At 44.8% G+C, this 26,473-nt stretch overlaps 1 protein-coding gene across 2 annotated transcripts in view; it reads left to right on the top strand.

The window, feature by feature from the left end:
* Positions 1-2,679, top strand: part of LOC115470922 (dual specificity protein phosphatase 22-A-like) — a 120,722-nt gene extending 118,043 nt beyond the window's left edge. For both annotated transcript variants that reach the window (XM_030204543.1, XM_030204544.1), the window contains one exon: positions 1,766-2,679. In XM_030204543.1, the coding sequence (XP_030060403.1) occupies positions 1,766-1,963 (198 nt within the window). In that variant the 3' untranslated portion in view covers positions 1,964-2,679. The remainder of the gene's footprint in view (positions 1-1,765) is intronic.
* Positions 2,680-26,473: the final 23,794 nt, after the last annotated feature.

Raw genomic sequence — 26,473 nt, 5'->3', positions numbered from 1 at the left:
GGAAGTTTCACATGCCCCCACTGCGTTATTAGCACGTAGCCTGAGCAGCACTTTAGTGTTGCATTGGCGCCTGTGACCCTGTGTGGATGACTGGAAAGTAGAATTTATTTTATTTGAATCTATTCCATTGATTTGGGTTTTGTAAATGGTATTTGTGAAACTGCATTGTTCATGAATTGATTTTACTTTGGAATTGTACATAGTAACATAGTAGATGACGGCAGAAAAAGACCTGCATGGTCCATCCAGTCTGCCCAACAAGACAAACTCATATGTGTATACCTTACCTTGATTTGTACCTGTCCTCTTCAGGGCACAGACCGTATAAGTCTGCCCAGCACTATCCCCGCCTCCCAACCACCAGCCCCGCCTCCCACCACCGGCTCTGGCACAGACCGTATAAGTCTGCCCAGCACTACCGGTATCCCTGCCTCCCACCACCAGCTCTGGCACAGACTGTATAAGTCTGCCCAGCACTATCCCCGCCTCCCAACCTACATATACTTTTGAAACGAATCAATATAGTGTGTTTTGTAGTTATAAAACTGTAATTCAATTTATTATAAAGTGTTCTGAATGGCCTTATGTGATTAGATCAGATTATACATTAGGGATGAAGCCCCACCCAGTGCATCCCAAGATGCACTGGGCAGGGCAGGGTGCCGCCATTTTGAAGGTGATACTGAAAAGATGAGGAAGTGCTACTCCCTCCTCCAACGTGGAGGTACCTGGGGGGGGGGGGGGGTGGGTTGGCCACTAGACCATCAGGGAGAGCGGGGGTGGGGGGCTGGGCCCATCAGGTATGTTTCTTTGGGTGTGTGTGTGGGGGGTTAGGGGGCTGGAGATCCACCGGACCTCCAGCCCCCCGGTCACCATCCCTGGGGGAGGGTGTGGGAGCTTGGGGGAGGGGCTCTAGGCCACCAGGGCCTTCCTTTTGGAGTGTGTTGGGCGGGGTCCAATGGACCCCCCCCCCCAGGACACAGTAGAAGCTCGGACTGAGAATGACAGCCTGTGCTGCCTGACTCTGATGGGGTGGGGGTGGGGGGGGGGGGTGAACAGAGCCTTAACCCTAATGCCAGCTCTAAGCTGTTCTCTGGTCATAGGGGCGGAATACATGCAGAGCTCATTTAAATGCAATTTAAGCGAGCTCTGCGCTATTGCTTCTCTCGGGCGCCGTTTGTCCGGTGATTATCGGGGCGCCGGTAAATGCGGGCACTAGTCCGGCGTAGCGCCCACATTTACCTTTGATCGTCCTTCTTGTTTGACTGCGGCTGCAGTGCAGGGTTACCTAACCCCTTCCTCTTCCTCTTTGAACTAATTAGCAGGATGGAGCAGAACCGCTCTTGCAGAAGAATTCCGTTGTCTAAATTGCAGCGATGTTTTCAACAAAGCCAAACTTTCAAAGTGGCAGCCTTCAATCGGCGGCAGTGGCGTTCCTAGAGGGGCTGACACCCGGGGCAGATCGCCGATGCGCCCCGCCCCCCAGGTGCAGCGACCCCCCCCCCCCCCCCGGCGAAAGGACACCCCCACCCCAGTGAAAGAACCCCCCCGGGTGCACACCGCTGGGGGGGGGGGGTGCCGCGTGCCGGTCAGCGTAGTTCATTTCCATGCTCCCTCTGTCCCGGAACAGGTTACTTCCACCCCCACCGCCCCCCCCCCTTGGTACGCCACTGATCAGAGGCGTCAGCTCAGACGTTTAACATCTTTATCTCCTGGGCGTATTTATATTCTAATCGCTGTGCTGTCCTTGTTTTCTCCTTTTCAGTATCGAACTTGGCTTCGTCTGGAATATGGCGGGAACCCGTTCAATGATCAGGAAAATGTGCAGCGGCTGATATCTCAGCAGGCGGAAAAGGAAAAGCTCTCAGGCACCCAAAATCATTACATTAACCAGCCAAGATCCAATTATTCGCTGCCCTACAAGGCTTACGGTTCCTGCAGCAAAGACTGGACGGACAGATAACGATAAAAAATGTCTATTCTCACACCTTTGTTCTGCCTGTATGAGATGGCTTCCATCTCCTGCCTGGAATACTGAGGAAAAATCAGTGGTTGCCAGTAATTGCAGATGCCTTTGGCTAGGATAAGATATCCTGTTTTTCTAATTAGGATGAAAAGAAGGTGTTGAAGAAATGTTGGTGCCTTAAGAATGGAGAGAAGCTCGCTATTGATGGGGGTTTACAGCATATTTGGAAAGCTGATTTCAAAGGGATCTAGATGCCTAGCCATGGAGTTGCTACTAGATCCCTAGGTTTAAGATTGTTCCGTAGAGTGATCCCTCCCCTCCCCCAAAGCATCTCGGGAGCGGGATTCTCACACGAGCCATATGTTTCTCCTTGACCAGTTCAAAGCCAGCCTCTCCAGTTAAAGACAGACAGCTTTATTTTTCGTATTGTGCTTAGATAATGTGTATCATTTGCAAATGTCTGCAGGTTTCCAAAGTCCACAGGTGCTTTTCCCTGTGGACTTTGCACCAGGGCTGAAAGAGAAAGTCTGTACTTTCACTTAAAATAGCCTGGAGAGAACATGCTGACAGGGATTTGCATCTGTTTTTTTTTTCTGTATGTAATTTGAAAATGCAATCCTGTGCACCTTGTTGCATTCTCTAGAGGTGGAACAATGCAAGCAATTTCTACCTGTGGGGAAGGTGGACAATTTACCGAAAGCTCTTTTACCTCTGGGTAAATAGCTACACATATAGGGAAAATTCTAGAACTGTAGGGGTCTATTGTATAATGGCACCTGGGTAGTGTTACCATGTTTTGTCCCTCAAAAAGGACACATGCCCCGCCCCCAACACACATCCCACCCCGCCCCCTTTCACACCCTCACTCCGCCCCCCCCTATCACGCCCTCGCTCCACCCCGTCACATTTTTGTTGGATTATTTGTAGTAAATAATTAGCAGATTTTAGTACACACAGCTTCAGCTTTAGAAATGTTAATTTCTTTCTTCATCTCTCTCTCATTCACCCCTGAATAATTCACTGCTGAGTCACTTTAAAGTTGAAGTAACAAAACATCTGTTTACTCACAGTTTGTAGTTAGATTATAATCAGACAGGCTTATATATACATATTACTATACATTTGTATTATCAGCTCCTTCCATGTGCTTAGATGGTAATGGATGCTCACACCACCATAGATCCTCTCAGGTTAGGAGAGAACATGAGCTCCATGTGCTCCATGTGCTGCATGTGCTGCATCTAACCCCCACAGGAAGTTGCATAGCTGTGTGACCTCTCTAAGTAATTCACATCAGAGGTCACAGAGTAATCACAGAGAAATAATAGGTGACAGTCAATGCATGTAAAAATACAATACATTCCAACAAACCCCTTCTCATGCATAACTGTCATGCAATTATTTATTCATACAAAGTCCAAGCTTTATACGCAGATTCACAAAATGTTCTCTGGGTAACGGTTTGGTCATGATGTCAGCTGTCATCTCACTGGTGTGACAATAGTGTAGACTGATGACCCCTTCTTTTGCCAACTCTCGCACGTTGTGGTATTTCGTTGCGATGTGCTTGGTGCGTGACTGAACCTTGTCATTCTGTGACAGTCGGATGCAGCTCTGATTATCTTCCATTATCTGGATTGGTCTTTTTTCAGCTATTCCGAAATCCAGCAAAAGTTTTTCAATCCACATCAGTTCTCTGCACGCTTCCGATACAGCCACGTATTCAGCTTCTGTAGAAGACAAACTCACAATACTTTGTTTATGACTGGCCCATGAAATTTGTACATTTCCATACATAAACACATATCCACTTGTGGATTTATAATCAGAATGATCCCCTGCCCAATCTGAATCACAGTAACATATTAGTTTTGGATTACTATTGGCTGAAATCTTTAATTTACAATCAATGGTACCCTTTAAATACCTTACCATCCTTTTAACTGCAGTCCAATCTGATTTGGTAGGTGAGCTGACCCTTCTGCTCAAAATTCCTACTGCATTTGCTATATCAGCCCTGTACGTGGTAGCTAGATATAAAAGCTTACCTATGGCTGATCTATATTGGATGTTATCTGGTAAAGGTTCTCTTACTGTTTCATCCTTCAGAAAATCAGTGATCATGGGAGTGCTTACAACTTGGGCATCTTGCATACCTAAACTTTCAATAAGCTCATTTATTTTCTGCTTCTGGCTTAGAAGATAAGAACCATCATTTTGTTTCTCAATTTCTATACCAAGATAGTATGACACATTTCCAAGTTCTTTTATCTCAACATTGTGGTTTAAACACTTTACAATGTCCTTGTACTCTTGCTCACTTTTGCTTGCAATGAGCAGATCATCAACAAAAGCTAAAATGTATGCATATTGTCCATTTGTGCACCCAGTGTACAAGCATTTATCTGCTTCACCTTGCTTAAATTCTAAATTTGTCAATATTTCATGCAATTTGTCATTCCAACATTTCGCACTTTGCTTTAATCCATAAAGACCTTTGTTTAATTTACACACTAGCTGTCTTTGTTTTGTATTTATGAAACCTGTTGGTTGTTCCATGTACAAGTCTTCAGTTATATCTCCGTGAAGAAACGCTGTTTTCACATCAATGTGTTTGACTTGCATGCCTTTTGAGACTGCAATGCTCAGAAGTGTTCTGATTGTCGTGTGTTTCACTACAGGTGCAAACACTTCATCAAAATCTTCTCCATATTTTTGAAGATATCCCTTTGCCACTAATCTGGCTTTATACCTTTCCACTTTTCCTTGTGCATTCCTTTTTAACTTGAATACCCATTTGCATCCTATAGCTTTCTTGCCAGGAGGTAATTTTGTAAGAATCCAAGTATTATTTTTATCCAATGCATCAATTTCTTCTTGTGCAGCTTTATGCCATTCAGCAGCTTCTTCTGCTGGCATTTTCTCAATCTCATCCCATGTTAAGGGCTCTTGAGCTTCTGCTGACTTTGTTAGGTAAGACAGTCTTGGGGGTGGAACACCTTTGTTTTCCCTGGATGAGCGTCTGACAACAGGTTGGTCTGACCTTTCCGCATCCTCTAAATCTGAGAGTTCTTCTCCAATTGATTCCCCTTCTCCAACTGTACTGTCTTCTTCAATGATCCTTTCTGTGTCTGCTTCCTCTGCCTGTTCCTCGTTAGATACAGGTGAGTTGCTTTCAGACATCTGCCTTGGTATGGCATTTATATACACTGGCATGTCTATTATGGTTCTAGTTTCATATTCTGGATGATAAGGCTCATCTGGGATAATCCAGCCTTTATCAACCCTTTTGTTTTCATCAAATATGTAACATGTCTTATGCCAACAATGCCAGTTTTCAGATTCAAAATTCTATATCCTTTGTGTCCTGGAGCATAGCCAACTAAAATGCCCCTTTCTGTTGTGGAATCCAGCTTATGCCTTCTTTGCTTTGGTACATGAGCATATGCTGTACTTCCAAATGTTCTTATGTGTGACAGGTTTGGCTTCCTACCATGCCATGTCTCATGTGGTGTGCGCTGAGCGCCTTTAGTTGGCATTCTGTTTTGTAGGTACACTGCTGTGAGAATGGCTTCCCCCCATAGTCTTTTAGGGAGATTGCTATCTGACAGCATACATCTGGTCATTTCCACAAGTGACCTAAATTTTCTCTCTGCAACAGAATTTTGTTCTGGTGTATAAGCTACTGTTGTGATATGTTGAATGCCTTCTTGTTCTAGAAATGTGCGCATGCTTTGTGAAGTGAACTCACCACCATTGTCGGTCTGAAGAACCTTTGGTTTTCTTTCAAATTTATTGCTCACCATGGCTACGTATTTCTTCAGCATGTCTGTGACTTGACTTTTCTCTTTCAGCAAATAGGCCACACAATATCTAGAGAAATCATCCAAGAATATTAGCACAAATCTGTTATTTCCCAATGATGGGATATTAAACGGTCCACATAAGTCACTGTGTATTAAGTCCAGCACTTTATTACTCCTATTTCCTGTGTATGCAGGAAATGAGGGTCTTACACCTTTTTGAGTAACACAGTCTATGCATTTCTCCATTTTACCAGCATCTGCACTTATCTGAATGCCGGTGGCCAGTTGCTTACTGTAAAGATCCTGGATCACCTTACAATCACGATGTCCCAGGCGGCGATGCCAGATTTCCGGACTACATTTACCATCATTCTTCCTTACTTGCGCCATATGTGAGGCTTCACCTGAAATGCTCAGTTTATAAACATCATTATGCATAAAAGCTTCAGCATACACTTCATCATTTTTAGAGATTGTGCACTTACTGTTTTCAAAATGAATCACAAATCCCTTCTTATCTAATGTAGATACACTAAGCATATTACAAACTGCTTGGGGAATATACAAGACATCACTTACAGGAATTTCTGTAACTTCATTAGACACTTTGCATTTTAAGAATCCAATACCTTTTGCTTGGATCTTAGCAGTCCCTGCGTTTGCAGTTTTAAGAATACCTTCCTCTGGACACATTTCCTGAAAGAAATCTTTACAATTGGTTAAATGGCATGTGCTCCCTGAATCCAAAATCCAAGTACTTTCATTTGAATTATTATTTACCATAGTCAAAGATTTTTCTGCCATTAGAAAGCCCTTGTGTTTATCTTTGTCCTTCATACATTTCCTGGTTTGAAAATTCTTTAGTTCCATTGGCTTAGGTGAGCTAGAGGGAGTGTTTTGTGTTTCCTTACACCATTTAGATACATGTCCCTCCTTTCCACATGAGTAGCAAATCAGCTTGCCCTTGGGTGGAGTTTTCCCATAGCTCCGCCTTCCTCTGTTCTTTGCCAAGAAATTTGTTTCATTTCTCTCTGACTGACTTTGAGAACACATCTCCTCAGAATCATTTATTATGCATTCCTGCCTTAGTTTTGATGTTGCCTGTTCAAAAGATTGCCCTTCAATGGCCTCATTTACAGACCTAAAAACATCAAACTTCTTTGATAGTGAGGTAAAAAGAAATGCTCTTTTCAATGCATCACACATGGGAATTCCAGAAAGTTCTAGCTTTTGAAATGAAGACATAAGATGCATAATGTGATCATTACATTTACTTTTATCCCTTAATTTGGTTTCATTCAACTCTGCCAGCCAAATTGGTTGCTGCTTTGCATATGTAGTTGCATACATAGTTCTCAGTTTATATAAAATGTCCTTTGGTGTATCTTTTCCCTCCACTAATATGGCTTGTTTCTCTGAGAGAGCTTCCAAAAGCATGCACTTCACATAATAGTTTGCATTGTCCCATTCAGCCATATTTTCAGCTGTTCTGTCTTGATCTAAGCATATATTTAATCTTTTTGCTCGAAGGAGACATATGAATCTTAATTCCCACTGCCGATAATTAAACTCAGTTAATTTAGGCACCTTGAGAGAATAGAACAATGGTGAATTTCTTCCCTCAGCCATTTTCTTTGCCTTCTGTCTGCTGTGTGGGGGGAGAGAGAGACAGACTGAATCTTTCCTTTAAAACTTAAGAGAAAAATGTGGCCTTTTTTTCTGCCTGGTAATATTTCTCTTCTTTTTCAATTCCTGGCCCCTGGGCCCATAACCCTTTTGTTGGATTATTTGTAGTAAATAATTAGCAGATTTTAGTACACACAGCTTCAGCTTTAGAAATGTTAATTTCTTTCTTCATCTCTCTCTCATTCACCCCTGAATAATTCACTGCTGAGTCACTTTAAAGTTGAAGTAACAAAACATCTGTTTACTCACAGTTTGTAGTTAGATTATAATCAGACAGGCTTATATATACATATTACTATACATTTGTATTATCAGCTCCTTCCATGTGCTTAGATGGTAATGGATGCTCACACCACCATAGATCCTCTCAGGTTAGGAGAGAACATGAGCTCCATGTGCTCCATGTGCTGCATGTGCTGCATCTAACCCCCACAGGAAGTTGCATAGCTGTGTGACCTCTCTAAGTAATTCACATCAGAGGTCACAGAGTAATCACAGAGAAATAATAGGTGACAGTCAATGCATGTAAAAATACAATACATTCCAACAATTTTCCCCTCCCCCCTCCCCTTACCTTACTACTGCCCTGGTGGTCTAGTGACCTCTTCGGGGCAGGAAAGAGCCCCCTCTTTCCTGCCCGGAGCGCTGCCCTGCATGCTTCCTTCCTGTTGCTGATCTGGCCGCCGATTCAAAATGGCCGCCGAGAGTTGAAGTCTCGCGAGGTCACTTCAACTCTCTGCGGCCATTTGAATTGACGCCGAGATCAGCAACAGGAAGGAAGCATGCAGGGCAGCGCTCCGGGCAGGAAAGAGGGAGCTCTTTCCTGCCCCGAAGGCGGAAGAGGTCACTAGACCCACCAGGGCAGTAGTAAGTAAGGGGAGGGGAGTCTAGCAATCTACCCGTTTGTCCGGATTTCTGGACAAACGGGCAGATTGGCAAAACCCGCCCGGTTGCCCGGACATGTCCTCAAAAAGAGGACATGTCCGGGTAAATCCGGACATATGGTAACCCTACACCTGGGCACCCAGGTTCTGTTATAGAATACAAGTGTAACCCAGTCTCATCGCACCTACAATTGAGGTGCTCACAGTTTTACTAGCCATGGAGCTGGCGTAAATATGGCTGCCTAAACGTGACAGGGATGCACACAACCAACGGTATTTTGGAAATAATTGTTGCAGTTGTCCAGGTCTTGCTGCATTTGAGGAAGTGGAACCGACGTTTCGGCCATCGTGCTGTGGCTTTCTTCAGGGTACCCTGAAGAAAGCCAAAACGAATGGCCAAAATGTTGGTTCCACTCACTCAGACATGGCAAGACCTGGACAAGTGCAACGATGCTAGCCATGGAAGCCTAAGAGAACAGCATTCTGCAAATTACCTATGCAAGAGGGAGCCCCCCCCCCCCGTATATACAACACCCCCCCCTTGCATTTACTTGCTTTGTACGTCAGGCGCACCCTTACAGACAGTGGCGACCCTACCACTAGGCCAACTGAATCAGGCAGCACTGTTCATGGAGTGGCATCCCCCCACACTGGCTGCAGTCTGGCTTTCCCCCCCCCCATTCCCTCCTCAACCCCCTTCCCCGAATCTGACGTCTTTTCTTGTTTTCCAAAAATCGTCATTGGCAGCGATTCCTATAGGCTGCCCTGCCGTCGGCACTGGCCTCTTCTCTCTGCTGCAGCCCGCCTCTCTGATGTAACTTCCTGTTTCCTCGGAGGTGGGGCTGCAGTAGAGAGAAGAGGGGTAGCTTATGGAAATCACTGCCGCCACCAACTTTTGGAAAACAAGAATAGAAGGTAGATTTGGGGAAGGGGGCTGAAGAAGGAAGTGGGGAGTTGTCAGACCGTGGCCGAGGGTGGGTGGGTGGGAGTTAGGAGAGAAAGAGAGATTGTGAACGGAGAGATGTTGGGGCAGGGGGAGGGGTGGCAGATTGCCTTGGGCCACCCCAGCTTACAGAACTGTGCTTAGGTGTTCTGTTGCCACAATTTTGGGTAAGTTGTATACTTATGCACACGAGTGCCAATATTCTAGGGTTGTGTTAATGTAGTTGCCTAGATTATCAAAAATGTCCTGCTAATTGGTGTAATATAGTATCATACAATACAGAAAAATAACTTCATTTATCCATTTGGTTGATGAATGTTTTCTACAGGTTTCCCTGTGTATCTGTTTTGCAGTTATCAGTATAATCTTATCAGTCTGTTATTTGATTGGACTTAGCTCACACAATGCTCAACAGCAGCTCAAGGTAAATTATTTTCAGGTACAGCAGGTATTTCCCTGTTTCTGGAGGACCCACAATCTAAGGGGCTGATGCTCAAAACTACTGCCAGTGTTATACAACACCGAATGCTCAGAGGGCTCGAGCACTGGTGTTAATGTGTGCGCTACAGATGGACGCAAATTTTATTTAAATGGATGTTAATGAAGTCGGTAAGTATTCCTTCCCAGTGCACAGATGAAAGCGCTGCAATTCACTGAAGGAAATTATGGCTCTAATACAGGTCACCCGCAGCATCGAAGGTTTCCAGGAGAAGATTTCCTGTCAATTTTTCACATTAAATCTGATGGTTTTGCCTTCTTTTGCAAGCGGAAGGAAGCCCATGCAACTTTAAGCGCTGATAGTGAGAAACGTGTGTCAGGGCTGCCGAGGGGGGGGGGGGGCAAAATTCCCTGGGCTTGGTCTGCTAGGGGGGGCCTGGGCTTCGACTCGGGCTCAGCAAGTTTCTTCCTGCCTGCTTCTGGGTCTCTCCTCTCTTGCTCGCTGCCCAGGACCTGGATGATTACATTAACACAATATCGCATTAATACAGCCATTCGGGTCCCGGCATATGGGAGGGAGCGCTGGAGCAAGAGAGGACAGAGTGAGGGAGCAGCGCAGCAGTGACTCAGAGTCAGAAAGGTGTGGAGGAGGATGGTGGCAGCCCGGTGGGGGGGAGTGTTCAGCGGTGGCAGCAGCCCGGGGGGGGGGGGGGGGGGATGCGTGGTGGTCCAGTTCTTTCCCAGGCCCGGATGTGTCTCTCGGTGGCCCTGCACTGTGTAAATTTCAGCAAAACCAAAAGTTAAAACACACATTGGCGCCTGTTTTTCTGCGCTTAAATACGGCCTTTCAAAAATTTTAAGTGCACACAATTTTTGAAAGGCTCATATTTAAAAGTGCTGAAGAACCATACCAGTGTGTGTTTGCACTTCCAGTCTTGTGTGGACATGTGCACAACAGCGGTGCTTGCTGCAAAACCCTTGTGTGCACATGTGCCAGACCTTGCTTTCAGTTTGTTAATGCAAATTAATTGTGTGTATTATTTTCTTTCAGCATCACTTAGCTATTGTTCTGCCCTGTTGTTGCGCTATGGGGTTTTGTGTTGTGGGCTTTAGCGCCTGAGTTTGAGCATCAGCCACTTTCAGCTGATGCAACAGAGGGATTTGAACCTGCCTTTGCTGGGTGTTAGCCCTACTGCTTAACCATCAGGCAACTTCCTGGAAGCCCACACGCTCTTAAGGGGTGTGGCAGATAACGTGCTAATCTTTAGTAAAATATTAGCACATGTTATCTGCCACAGGACCCATTGTATTCCTATGGGCTCTACAGACTTCCTTAGTAAGCACCTCAGTTCTTTGGATACTATGGGCCTGATATTTAGACTGCGGGAGGTACATAAGTATTGCCATATTGAGAGAGACCGTTGGTCCATCAAGCCCAGCATCCTGTTTCCAACAGTGGCCAATCCAGGTCACAAGGACCTGGCAGAAACCTAAATAGTAGCAACATTCTATGTAGAACCCCAAAGAGTAGCAAGATTCTAGAATTCTAAAGAAGAACAAGATTCCATGCAGAATTTCAAAGTGTAGCAGCATTCCATGTAGAACCCCAAAGAGTAGCAAGATTCTAGAAGTCTAAAGAAGAACAAGATTCCATGCAGAATTTCAAAGTGTAGCAACATTCCATGTAGAACCCCAAAGAGTAGCAAGATTCCATTCAGAATCCCAAGTACATAAGTACATAAGTGTTGCCATACTGGGACAGACCAAAGGTCCATCAAGCCCAGCATCCTGTTTCCAACAGTGGACAATCTAGGTTACAAGTACCTGGCAAGAACTGAAAACAGTACAATACATTTTATGCTGCTTATCCTAGAAATAAACAGTGGATTCTCCCCAAATCTACCAGGTCATCAATATTATTTAGGTAATATCAATTGTCTCTTTTACTCTGTAATGGCGATCCATTATGCTATTCACATAATCTATTATGTCATCCTTGTTCTCTATTTAATATCAACTGTACCTTTCTACGCTGGAGTGGCAAATGCCATGAAGGAACATTGTAAGCCACATTGAGCCTGCAAATAGGTGGGAAAATGTGGGATACAAATGCAACAAATAAATAAATGTCCATTTTAATCATGCTGTATGGACTTTTCCTTTGGGAAGCCATCCAAACCTTTTTAAAACCCCGCTAAGCTAACTGCTTTTACCACATTCTCTGGCAAAGAATTCCAGAGTTTAATTACACGTTAAGTACATAAGTACATAAGTAGTGCCATACTGGGAAAGACCAAAGGTCCATCTAGCCCAGCATCCTGTCACCGACAGTGGCCAATCCAGGTCAAGGGCACCTGGCACGCTCCCCAAACGTAAAAACATTCCAGACAAGTTGTACCTAAAAATGAGGAATTTTTCCAGTCCATTTAATAGCGGTCTATGGACTTGTCCTTTAGGAATCTATCTAACCCATTTTTAAACTCCGTCAAGCTAACCGCCCGTACCACGTTCTCCGGCAATGAATTCCAGAGTCTAATTACACGTTGGGTGAAGAAAAATTTTCTCCGATTCGTTTTAAATTTACCACACTGTAGCTTCAACTCATGCCCTCTAGTCCTAGTATTTTTGGATAGCGTGAACAGTCGCTTCACCTCCACCCGATCCATTCCACTCATTATTTTATACACTTCTATCATATCTCCCCTCAGCCGTCTCTTCTCCAAGCTGAAAAGCCCTAGCCTTCTCAGCCTCTCTTCATAGGAAAGTCGTCCCATCCCCACTATCATTTTCGTCGCCCTTCGCTGTACCTTTTCCAATTCTACTATATCTTTTTTGAGATACGGAGACCAGTACTGAACACAATACTCCAGGTGCGGTCGCACCATGGAGCGATACAACGGCATTATAACATCCGCACACCTGGACTCCATACCCTTCTTAATAACACCCAACATTCTATTCGCTTTCCTAGCCGCAGCAGCACACTGAGCAGAAGGTTTCAGCGTATCATCGACGACGACACCCAGATCCCTTTCTTGATCCGTAACTCCTAACGCGGAACCTTGCAAGACGTAGCTATAATTCGGGTTCCTCTTACCCACATGCATCACTTTGCACTTGTCAACATTGAACTTCATCTGCCACTTGCACGCCCATTCTCCCAGTCTCGCAAGGTCCTCCTGTAATCGTTCACATTCCTCCTGCGACTTGACGACCCTGAATAATTTTGTGTCATCGGCGAATTTAATTACCTCACTAGTTATTCCCATCTCTAGGTCATTTATAAATACATTAAAAAGCAACGGACCCAGCACAGACCCCTGCGGGACCCCACTAACTACCCTCCTCCACTGAGAATACTGGCCACGCAATCCTACTCTCTGCTTCCTATCTTTCAACCAGTTCTTAATCCATAATAATACCCTACCTCCGATTCCATGACTCTGCAATTTCTTCAGGAGTCTTTCGTGCGGCACTTTGTCAAACGCCTTCTGAAAATCCAGATATACAATATCAACCGGCTCCCCATTGTCCACATGTTTGCTTACCCCCTCAAAAAATGCATTAGATTGGTGAGGCAAGACTTCCCTTCACTAAATCCGTGCTGACTTTGTCTCATCAGTCCATGTTTTTGTATATGCTCTGCAATTTTATTCTTAATAATAGCCTCCACCATCTTGCCCGGCACCGACGTCAGACTCACCGGTCTATAATTTCCCGGATCTCCTCTGGAACCCTTCTTAAAAATCGGAGTAACATTGGCTACCCTCCAGTCTTCCGGTATTACACTCGATTTTAGGGACAGATTGCATATTTCTAACAGTAGCTCCGCAAGTTCATTTTTTAGTTCTATTAATACTCTGGGATGAATACCATCAGGTCCCGGTGATTTACTACTCTTCAGCTTGCTGAACTGACCCATTACATCCTCCAAGGTTACAGAGAATTTGTTTAGTTTCTCCGATTCCCCCGCTTCAAATATTCTTTCCGGCACCGGTGTCCCCCCCAAATCCTCCTCGGTGAAGACCGAAGCAAAGAATTCGTTTAATTTCTCCGCTACGGCTTTGTCCTCCTTGATCGCCCCTTTAACACCATTTTCGTCCAGCGGCCCAACCGACTCTTTGGCCGGTTTCCTGCTTTTAATGTATCTAAAAAAGTTTTTACTATGTATTTTTGCTTCCAACGCTAATTTCTTCTCAAAGTCCTTTTTTGCCCTCCTTATCTCCGCTTTGCATTTGGCTTGGCATTCCTTATGATCTATCCTGTTACTTTCAGTTGGTTCTCTTCTCCACTTTCTGAAGGATTGTTTTTTGGCTCTAATGATTTCCTTTATCTTACTGTTTAGCCACGCCGGCTGACGTTTAGTCTTTTTTCCCTTTTTTCTAATACGTGGAATATATTTGTCCTGAACCTCCAGGATGGCGTTTTTAAACAGCATCCACGCCTGATGCAAGTTTTTTACTCTGCGAGCTGCTCCTTTCAGTCTTTTTTTCACCATTTTTCTCATTTTGTCGTAATCACCTTTTCTATAGTTAAACGCTAGCGTACTTGATTTCCTAGTTTCACTTCCTTCAATGCCAATATCAAAACCGATCATATTATGATCACTGTTATCAAGCGGCCCTCGTATCGTTACCCCCCTGCACTAGATCATGAGCACCACTAAGGACTAAGTCTAGTATTTTTCCTTCTCTTGTCGGCTCCTGAACTAGCTGTTCCATGAAGCTGTCCTTGATTTCATCAAGAAATCTTATGTCCCTTGCGTGTACAGATGTTACATTACCCCAGTCTATATGCGGGTAATTGAAATCCCCCATTATTATTGTGTTGCCCAGTTTGTTTGCGTCCCTGATTTCCTTTAACATTTCCGCATCCGTCTGTTCGTCCTGGCCAGGCGGACGGTAGTACACTCCTATCACTATCCTTTTCCCCTTTGCACATGGAATTTCAATCCACAGTGATTCCAAGGAGTGTTTTGCTTCCTGCAGAATTTTCAATCTATTTGATTCAAGGCTCTCGTTAATATACAATGCTACCCCTCCACCAATCCGATTCACCCTATCACTACGATATAATTTGTACCCCGGTATGACAGTGTCCCACTGGTTATCCTCCTTCCACCAGGTCTCAGAGATGCCTATTATATCTAATTTTTCATTTAGTGCAATATATTCTAACTCCCCCATCTTATTTCTTAGGCTCCTGGCATTCGCATATAGACATTTCAAACTATGTTTGTTGTTCCTAAGTACATCATGCTTAGTACTTGACAGTATTAATTGGCAATCTTTTGTCTGATTTTTATTGTTATTTAAAGATACCCGATCTACTACAATCTCTTTTGCAACCTCACTATCAGGATACTCTATCTTCCCTGTTATGGTGATATCTTTGAAAGATACCTTATCCCGAACCATGCTCTTTTGAGCGACTGTCGGCCTTCCCCCCATTTCTAGTTTAAAAGCTGCTCTATCTCCTTCTTAAACGCCGATGCCAGCAGCCTGGTCCCACTCTGGTTAAGATGGAGCCCATCCTTTCGGAATAGGCTCCCCCTTCCCCAGAATGTTGCCCAGTTCCTAACAAATCTAAAGCCCTCCTCCCTGCACCATCGTCTCATCCACGCATTGAGACTCTGGAGCTCTGCCTGTCTCTTGGGCCCTGCGCGTGGCACAGGTAGCATTTCAGAAAATGCTACCCTGGAGGATCTGGATTTCAGCTTTCTACCTAAGAGCCTAAATTTTGCTTCCAGAACCTCTCTTCCACATTTTCCTATGTCATTGGTACCCACATGTACCAAGACAGCGGACTCCTCCCCAGCACTATCTAGAATCCTATCTAGGTGACACGTGAGGTCCGCCACCTTCGCACCAGGCAGGCAAGTCACCAGGCGATCCTCACGTCCACCAGCCACCCAGCTATCTATATGCCTAATGATCGAATCACCAAGTACAACAGCTGTCCTAACCTTTCCCTCCCGGGCAACATTTGGAGATATATCCTCGGTGCGAAAGGATAATACATCCCCTGGTGGGCAGGTCCTGGCTACAGGAGTACTTCCTACTTCACCAGGGTGATGCTCTCCTTCTAGGAGACCTCCCTCCTCCAAGGTAGCACAGGGGCTACCTGACTGGAGGTGGGACTTCTCTACAACATCCCTGTAGGTCTCCTCTATGTACCTCTCTGTCTCCCTCAGCTCCATCAAGTCTGCTACTCTAGCCTCAAGGGAACGGACACGTTCTCTGAGAGCTAGGAGCTCTTTGCATCGGGCACACACGTTGAGTGAAGAAAATGTTTCTCAGATTTGTATTAAATTTACTACTTTGTAGCTTCATCACATTTTTCCTAGTCCTAGTATTTTTGGAAAGAGTAAACAAACGATTCATGTCTACCCGTTCAACTCCACTCATTATTTTATAGACCTCTATCATATCTCCCCTCAGCTGTCTTTTCTCCAAGATGAAAAGCCCTAGCCGCTTTAGCCTTTCCTGATAGGGAAGTTGTCCCATCCCCTTTGTCATTTTCATCGCCCTTCTCTGCACTTTTTCCAACTCCACTATATCTTTTATGAGATGCGGTGACCGCGGTTGTTGATGAGTCTGGATATTCAATGTTGGGCTCTTTCCGGTGATTGGCATTGAATATCTGGGTGTTGTTTCACCAGTTTAAATTTAACCAGCCAAGCAGATATTGAAAACTTAGCTAGCGATGCTCTGAATATTGGGAGATAACCAACTATTTCCCACTGAACTAAGTGCCATTTAACTGGCCGGGAGCTGTGCCTGGCCGGTTAAATGGTTTTAAATATCAGGCGATATGTCTCTATTCAGCGAGGAAATGCTTGTTCAAACTTTGCTTTTAGGAGTGAAGCCCTGAGCCACGGAGGGAAAAAAACATCTGTTTTCTATGTTGCCTTAAAAAAAAATCTTTTCTCAGGTAAACAAAAATGTTGGATACCTTCATTTGGCTTTTTGAAATGATTCAGCTAAATCGTATAATGTTTTTGTAGCTTTGGCAATCAGAGCTACATCATTTAATCACTGACAGCTTCCACAATGTTGCTGTTGATCAGATTACTTTTTCCCCACCCAAATGAGATTAGGATCACGGGATGAGCCACACGACGACAATGGTTATTTTAATTTTATTATTACATTTGTACCCTGCGCTTTCCCACTCATGGCAGGCTCAATGTGGCTTACATGGGGCAATGGAGGGTTAAGTGACTTGCCCAGAGTCACAAGGAGCTGCCTGTGCCTGAAGTGGGAATTGAACTCAGTTCCCCAGGACCAAAGTCCACCACCCTAACCACTAGGCCACTCCTCCACTGTTGCTACTATTTGAGATTCTACATGGAATGTTGCTATTCCACGTAGAATCTCCAATAGTAGCAACATCCATGTAGAATCTCCAATAGTATCTATTTTATTTTTGTTACATTTGTACCCCGCGCTTTCCTACTCATGGCAGGCTCAATGCGGCTTACATGAGGCAATGGAGGGTTAAGTGACATGCCCAGAGTCACAAGGAGCTGCCTGTGCCTGACATGGGAATTGAACTCAGTTCCTCAGTTCCCCGGGGACCAAAGTCCACCACCCTAACCACTAGGCCACTCCCCCAGATAGTGCAGAGAATTACTTATTCCAGAGGAAAGAAGCTGGAGGAGAGCAGAAAATTCCTACCTAGGGCCCCTTTTACTAAGCTGCATAGGCGCCGACGTGCACTAAATTGGAGTTACCGCCCGGTTACCGCGTGGCCCTTGCAGTAATTTTAATGTTGGTGCGCGTCCGCTATGCGCGCCTGAAATATATATATTTATTTTCTGGTGCGCCAAGTGGCATCTGACACACGTAGGTCATTACCTCTCAAATTCTTTACCGCTAGGTTTATGGCTGGCGGTAAGGTCTCAGACCCAAAATGGATGCGTGGCAGTTTTGATTTTGCCGCACGCCCATTTTCAGCAAAAAAAAAAAAAAAAGGCCTTTTTTTACAGGTGCGTTGAAAAATGATTCTGCGCGCGCCCAAAACCCGCGCCTACACTACCGCAGGCCATTTTTCAGCACGCCTTTGTAAAATTACCCCTTGGTTTACAAGTCCTTAAGAAGGAAGGACACCAAAGGGACGGGGGATACAGAAAGGGTGAAATGAAAGGTTCCCATTACAAATTCTGGGCACTGATGGGGGAGAGGAGAATTTTCACTGACCCGCTCTGTTGTAAGATATATATGTTCATCTTGCATTTTAATTATGAAAAGAAAATGATATTATCCTTTGAAATTTCTCACAAGGTGCACAGCACACCATCCCCGTGCAACTACACTTGCGTTTTCTGCAGGAAACCACTTGGGGGCAAAACAACACAGGTTCTTTTGAAAATCCAAATGCATACTTGCTACTCAAGTCCCTCCCTTACACAGCCCCTGTCCCTCTTGTGAATGCTTCTCTTTAGTCTGGGCGAAAGGATGTGCCAAGTGCAAGCTCATACCTACTTTTTGCCACTGTGATGGGGAGAATTTTCATCCAGGGTAACTGCCCAGATAAACACCTATTTACCTAGATGTATCCAGGACTCTTGGAAGGAACGACAGGGACAACTTTTAAGGGGATGGGGATGCAGCCGTACAGGTGGGAGGTCTTTGGAGCCATTACAAAGCTGTTAGTTTGTGGCCATGTCAGTGGAGGAACCCTCCGTCATCCAAAGTGCTTCCCCTCTGAACCCCTGCTTCCAGCTCTGCCTCCCAGGCTACTCAGACTGCTAGTCAAAGTTGCCAATTCTGCGGTAAAACCGTGGAATTGGGCTATTTCCCAGTCCTCCCTGCGGGTTTTTATGAAGGCCTGAAGTTTGTGGCTTTTTGGGCTATTTTTGTCACAGGTTGGGTGATTTTTCATCGCTGCGGCCGTGGGTTGGCCTTCCTATTGGTGGACCGATAAGAAGTGAGATCTGGCCCTGTTTAAAATGCTACCTGTGCCTTTTCCCCCCTCTCTTTCTTGACCCTAAACTCTCTCTGAGGGTGACTAGTAGGTCTGGCATTGAGCCAGGGTACCTTCTCTTGAGGAGGAATTCTAAAGTAACAGCTACCACATTTGCTTATTTCCGATCTGAGGAAGAAGGGCAACCTTCGAAACCTAATCAAGAAATGTATTAAGTTATGTCCAATAAAAAAGGTATCATCTTATTTTCTTTTCCATGTTTTATTTTGTTTGATTTCTATAGATTCTACATGGAATGTTGCTATTCCACTAGCAACATTCCATGTAGAAGTCGGCCCTTGCAGATCACCAATGTGGCCGCGCAGGCTTCTGCTTCTGTGAGTCTGACGTCCTGCACGTACGTGCAGGACGTCAGACTCACAGAAACAGAAGCCTGCGCAGCCTTCTACATGGAATGTTGCTAGTGGAATAGCAACATTCCATGTAGAATCTCCAATAGTATCTATTTTACTGTCATAGTAATGCTTGAATGTTTTCGCTTACAGTATATACACTGTCAGCTAGCACATTTGCTTATTTCCGATCTGAGGAAGAAGGGCAACCTTCGAAACCTAATCAAGAAATGTATTAAGTTATGTCCAATAAAAAAGGTATCATCTTATTTTCTTTTCCATGTTTATTTTGTTTGATTTCTATTGATAAAGTAACAGCAAAATAGCCCACCTGCCAACCCATCCTGACTGTCTCGATTCAGTAGAAGACAAGTGTCTTCATGGGACTTTGTGTGCAATGATGTATGTAAAACACCTTTCCATGAGAGGGCCTCAGGAGCCTGGCCTGGCCTCCTCCCCCCACTTTGGGTTCAAGCCCACTCCAAAATTGCAGCACCAGTTTAATAGCTGGCAGGAATGCCCAAGCCCCGCCAGATGGAGAGGTCTGCTGCAAGCCTGTGCCTTCGCCCACGCTACCTGAGCAGCCTTTAAGTTGGCTGCATGCTTCAGTTGCAGGATGCCAACACTCCAGCGAATGCTCAATTCAGTCGCCAGTGTAAACACGCCAGAAGTGAAGCAATTCTCCTCTTTCCTTTGCCCTCCCCCCCCATGTGCATCACACGTCCCCCCTCCACCTCCCTCCGAGCTCCAGGCCCCCTCCCTCCCTCCTTCCCAGTTCCAGTCCCTCCTCCCTCCCTCTCCTCTCTCTCTCCTTTCCATCCCCCCTCCCTCCCAGTTCCAGGATCGTCATCCCTCCTTTTCTCCCTCCCTCCCTTCCAGTTCCAGGCCCCCTCCCTCCGATTTTTAAAAGTCATCTTCACTTACCATGTCGGGGTTACGGCGGCCGGCAGCAGCGGTAAAATGCGTGCAGGCTCGGCCCTTCTCTCTCTCTCAACTCTGGTCCTACCCTTGCGGAAACAGGAAATGAGGGCGGGACCAGAGCTGAGAGTCAGAAGGGTCGAGCCTGAACGCATTTTACCGCTGCTGCTGGCCGCCGTAACCCCGACATGGTAAGTGAAGATGACTTTTAAAAATCGGAGGGAGGGGGCCTGGAACTGGAAGGGAGGGAGGGAGAACAGGAGGGATGATGATCCTGGAACTGAGAGGGAGGGGGGGATGGAAAGGAGAGAGAGAGGAGAGGGAGGGAGGAGGGACTGGAACTGGGAAGGAGGGAGGGAGGGGGGCCTGGAGCTCGGAGGGAGGTGGAGGGGGGACGTGTGATGCACATGGGGGGAGGGCAAAGAAAAGAGGAGAATTGCTGCACATGGATGGATGGAGGGGGCAGGGCACAGAGGACGTTTGCTGTATATGGAGGAATGCAGGAGAGAGAGCATAATTGGTGCACACGGGACACACACTACACTCTCTCACTCACACAGACACACACACATTCTGTCTCTCTCAATAACACACTCTCTCTCTGACACACACTCTTTCTCTCTCACACATACTCACTCCCTCTCTCACACATACTGTCTCCTAACAGTTCCCTTACAAACATAATTGCCATTAGAGGACAACCTTGCTAGCGCCCGTTTCATTTCTTTCAGAAACGGGCCTTTTTTTACTAGTAAATAATAAAAACAAAGTGGCGTGAATAGTGATCTGCAACCTCTATTTGCACTTTTGCAGATACGTGAAATACCGAATGCCGATCGCATGAAAAGCGACAACGCACTGTACTATTGGCATTAACAAACAGATTAAATAAAGCATAGGAGATCAGAACATCAGTAACAGAACCGCGAGGAGCTTCTTTCCTTACAGAAAAGTATTTCATGTTTAGAATAATTTTGCAACCTAACGAGGAGCACAGCTGCACAGGTCTCTTTCACCGCTGGTGTATCACTCATTCAGAAACTTGAGAAAAGAGATGCTGGAAAACTGAAACTTCACGTTAGGACTTTCGGTGCAGCCATGGTTTAGGGTTGTACAGGGACTGAAGGGAGAGCAGGCAGCGATGGCAAACTAACTTTGCAGGAGGGAAGTTGTCACCCTCTAGTTATTGTAACTGTGTCAATGGCATGCATGTCTCCTTTATCAACTGCAGGCAGCCCTGCCCTGATACTGCGCTTTGATGTTTATTAGGGTCAGAGAGAGTTCAGCCTGTGTTTGGCAGTTATGTTTTTACTCATTCATAGCTGGTCTTACTTCTCACTTTCATTTTCATAGGAGGGAATGGGGGTGGGGTGGGGGGATAAGATGGAGGCATTTATAGACCCCACCAAATTTATAAACAATGCCCATGAGGGGAGCACATTATTTTGGGTAAGAAAGTTCTGGAACTAGGGATCATGACAGGACAGAGGCTCAAGAGTGATAGGAATAAGGTAAGGTTGTATTTTTTCAAAGGGTAGTGGATGCCTGTGACCAAGTTCCTAAATGGAACCAATGGAAGCCAGTTGGTTCATCCCGTTGATGCTAGTCTTGATTTTCATCAAAGCCTTTTGTTTGCTCTCAACTAGATTGTAAACGTCTTCTGACAGATTCTGTATAGGTCGCACAAAGTGGGGTTTAGAGCACAGATCTGCAGGTAAACTAATTAGCTAATTAGGCGATAACAATCAATTTTGGAGTTAACGAGCCCTTAGTTACATGCAGCGCTCTGGGCAGGAAAGAGGGGGCTCTTTCCTGCCCCGAAGAGGTCACTAGACCACCAGAGCAGAAGTAAGGGGAGGGGGGCGACGGGGTATGTGACAGGGGGCGGAGTGAGGGTGTGACAGGGCAGAGCGAGGGTGTGATGGGGTGGGGTGTGTGGTGTGGGCGGGGCAAGTGTCCTTTTTGGGGGACAAAATATGGTAACCCTACACATACACACACACACACACAAAAGAAATGAAGCTAAAAAGTGCAGGAAATTTTATTCAAACATTCAAAGACTCGACACAAATCGTGTTTCGGCCACAGTGGCCTGCTTCAGGAGTGAATCAGCAGTCACAATCGTCTGCGAGGCAGCATCTAGCTTCATTTCCTTTTTTGGTGTCACCTTCCCTGTGTTGGCTTGACTTGAGGACGGGCATGGATGGGCTACAAGTGTTTCCAGAAATTAGGCGTGATGTAGGGTTACCATATTTTGTCCCCCAAAAAGGAGGCCACATGCCCCGCCCCCTTTTACACCCGCCCCCTTTCACACCTCACCCTGCCCCCTTTCACACCCCGCCCTGCCCCCTTTCACGCCCTTGCTCTGCCCCCTGTCATTTTCCCCTCATCCGTCCCACACCCCGTCACTCCCCCTCCCCGTCACCCCCCTCCCCTTACCTTACTACTGTCCTGGTGGTCTAGTGACCTCTTCGGGGCAGGAAAGAGCCCGGGTAAATCCAGACATATGGTAACCCTAGTGTGATGTTATAGAATATCTGCATTTGTGCGTCCATCTACCATCAGTCGGATGCCAGCATTTACACTAACCTTTGGCAGGCGTCAATGCTCACCCAAAGTTAGGCGTGAAATGTGTTCTAAGCTAGTATTCTGTAACGGTTGTTCCGCGCAATGCTCTCTTTACAGAATACTAGCTTAGCACAGATCAACCCTGGTGCCTAACTTTGAACACCACTTATTGATTGTGTCCCCATATGTATTTCTGTACAGTGCTGCATACATCTGGTAGCATCAAGCAAATGTTTAATAGTAGACGTAGTAGCTCTAATATTTATGTATTTATTTGTAACATTTATATCCCACATTATCCCAAACAAGTTTGAGTTCAGTGTGGCTTACAATACACAGTATAGGATACATAACAAAGAGTAATGCATAAATAATAATTAAAAAAAAAAAAAATTATAAAAAATAATAACGAGATAGCATGGAAAACATCATTTAGTATAGATAAGATAATGTCAGCACAATACCCAAGAAAGTGGAGGAGTGGCCTAGTGGTTAGAGCACCAGTCTTGCAATCCAGAGGTGGCCGGTTTAGATCCCACTGCTGCTCCTTGTGATCTTGGGCAAGTCACTTAACCCTCCATTGCCTCAAGTACAAACTTGATTGTGAGCCCTCTTGGGACAGAGAAATATCCAGAGTACCTGAATGTAACTCACCTTGAGCTACTACTGAAAAAAGTGTGAGCAAAATCTAAATAAATAAATATTGGAATGTTGCTACTATTGAAGATTCTAGATGGAATGTTGCCACTTTTTGAGATTCTGGAATGTTGCTACTATTAGACATTCTACATGGAATGTTGCTATCATGGAGGAGTGGCCTAGTGGTTAGAGCACCAGTCTTGCAATCCAGAGGTGGCCGGTTCAGATCCCACTGCTGCTCCTTGTGATCTTGGGCAAGTTACTTAACCCTCTATCGCCTCAGGTACAAACTTAGATTGTGAGCTCTCCTGGGACAGAGAAATATTCAGAGTACCTGAGTGTAACTCACCTTGAGCTACTACTGAAAAAGGTGTGAGCAAAATCTATTAATAAATAAGAAAGGATATACAACATAGCAAATCTTTGTAAAAATGTATCAGGAGCAGAAAGTTTACCACTAGGACTGAGTAGAAAGGTGTGTTAGTCCACTCTTAAAGGTTATCAATAGAAATCAAACAAAATAAAACATGGAAAAGAAAATAAGATGATACCTTTTTTATTGGACATAATACATTTCTTGATTAGCTTTCGAAGGTTGCCCTTCTTCGTCAGATCGGGAATAAGCAAATGTGCTAGCTGATAGTATATATAAAGTGGAACATCCAAGCATTCCATGGACAGGGTGGGGGGTGGGTAGGAGGTATGCATGGGTACATCAAAGCAGCTCATTGATATTCTAACAGGATGGGTGTGGGTAGGTGAGAGGAGGGTGATAAACAGAGAAATACAGCTTTATGGTTTATAATGGGCTAGAAAACCCAGATCTTTGTTAAGTCCTGTCTGTTGGGTGTCAAAATATTCAATCATTTTGACTTCAAAGGTCTTACGTTCCTGTATTGTTTTAAAGTTACCTTTCAGGATTCTTACTATGAAATCACTGTTACAGTGTTCTGGTCTTGTAAAGTGTTGGCCCACAGGGGTGGGGACCTGACTGGCACCAGCTTTCTTCATGTGATGTCTGTGTAGATTGAATCTTGTCTTAAGCATCTGGCCCGTTTCTCCAATATAGCATCCTTTGTTACCTGTTTCGGGGCAGAGGGAGCAGGAAACCAGCAGAGCCGACAGGCGCACGGCTGCTCTCTGCACCCTCCAGCAGCGTGCACCTGGGGCGGACTGCCTCCACCGCCCCGCCCTTGCTACACCACTGCTCCCCCCCCAAATGTATAGTTTTGTGTTCCCATTTTTGCTCAGTCCTTGCTTCGCCATAACTTAGAGGATAATGCTATAAAGGATACTTACAATGAGGCACCACAATGCACCTATTCTATGAAAAACATAGGACCCAAGAATGTGGACATATTCTAGGCACAATCACTTAAACCAGCCATAGAACTAAGATATAAGTGTTGCCATACTGGGACAGACCAAAGGTTCATCAAGCCCAGCATCCTGTTTCCAACAGTGGCCAATCCAGGTCACAAGTACCTGGCAAGATCCCAAAACAATAAAACAAATTTTATGCTGCTTATGCTAGAAACAAACAGTGGATTTTCCCAAGTCCATCTTAATAATGGCTTATGGACTTTCCTTTTAGGAAATGATCCAAACCTTTTTTTAAACCCTGCTAAGCTAACTGCTTTTACCACATTCTCTGGCAATTAATTCCAGAGTTTAATTACATGCCGAGTGACAAAATATGTTGTCGTTTTTTTTTATGTTCTACTTAGTAGTTTCATTGGGTGCTTCTTAGTTCTAGTATTTTTGGAAGGGGTAAACAAGCAATTCATGTCTCAGTATTTTATAGACCTCTATCATATTTATTTTATTTTATTTACAAATACTTAATATATCGCATAAGCCAGGAACTGGTTTCTAAGCGGTTTACACAAAGCTAATCATAATCATTCTGTGCCAAAGGGAAACACATACACAAACAATCAGGGATGGGGAGGATACGCCAAAGAGAAGAGTTAAGCTTTAACGGCTATTTTAAATTCGACAAATGAAGATTCAGATCTGATATGTGCATGAATGGAGTTCCAAAGCTTTGGCCCATACATAAGTACATAAGTATTGCCATACTGGGAAAGACCAAAGGTCCATCGAGCCCAGCATCCTGTTTCCAACAGTGGCCAATCCAGATCGCAAATACCTGGCAAGATCCCAAAAAAGTACAAAACATTTTATACTGCTTATCCCAGAAATAGTGGATTTTCCCCAAGTCCATTTAATAACGGTCTATGGATTTTTCCTTTAGGAAGCCGGCCAAACCTTTTTTAAACTCCGCTAAGCTAACCGCCTTTACCACATTCTCTGGCAACGAATTCCAGAGTTTAATTACACGTTGAGTGAAAAAACATTTTCAACGAATCGTTTTAAATTTAATACATTGTAGCTTCATCGCATGCCCCCTAGTCCTAGCATTTTTGGAAAGCGTGAACAGACGCTTCATATCTACCCGTTCAACTCCACTCATTATTTTATAGACCTCTATCATATCTCCCCTCAGCTGCCTTTTCTCCAAGCTGAAGAGCCCTAGCCACTTTAGCCTTTCCTCATAGGGAAGTCGTCCCATCCCATTTATCATTTTCGTCGCCCTTCTCTGCACCTTTTCTAATTCCACTATATCTTTTTTGAGATGCGGCGACCAGAATTGAACACAATATTCGAGGTGCGGTCGCACCATGGAGCGATACAAAGGCATTATCACATCCTCATTTTTGTTTTCCATTCCTTTCCTAATAATACCTAACATTATCCACACTGAACACACTCAAAAGAATTAGGTGCCAAAAAAAATCAAAAGAATACAACATATTAATCAGAACCATAGCATTCTGGAAATATAGGCAGGTACTTTAACACTTGGTTCCCACTTAGACCTAACTTCTCAGTGCTGTTGGCTGTGTGAATTGTGATGTTCAGCAGCACTGTAACAGAAATCATGTGGTTACTGGCAGCCATAAAATTATTTGCCTATCAATGGCCATCAGGTTTCCGACCTGCTGCTCTTTAGTTTATTGCTGAGTTACCAAACATGCTTGGATTATGTATTATCTGTATTAGCTGTACATAATGGTTAGAGCAGTGGGCTGAAAGCCAGGGAAACCAGGGTTAAAATCCAGTTGCCGCTCCTTGAGATCTTAGACAAGTCACTTACCTCCCCACCCCCACCCCCATTGCCTTAGCCCTCCAGGACAATACCTAGTGTACTACTACTACTACTACTACTTATCATTTCTATAGCGTACCTGAATGAGTCACAGTGAGATACAACTGAGAATGGTGAGCTATCTCCAAATCTA

This window comes from Microcaecilia unicolor, chromosome 5 (genome assembly GCF_901765095.1).
Source record: "Microcaecilia unicolor chromosome 5, aMicUni1.1, whole genome shotgun sequence".
In the NCBI taxonomy this organism is placed as follows: Eukaryota; Metazoa; Chordata; class Amphibia; order Gymnophiona; family Siphonopidae; genus Microcaecilia; species Microcaecilia unicolor.
Note: the sequence above shows the minus strand (reverse complement) of the source record. Positions and strands in the feature narration are given on the sequence as shown.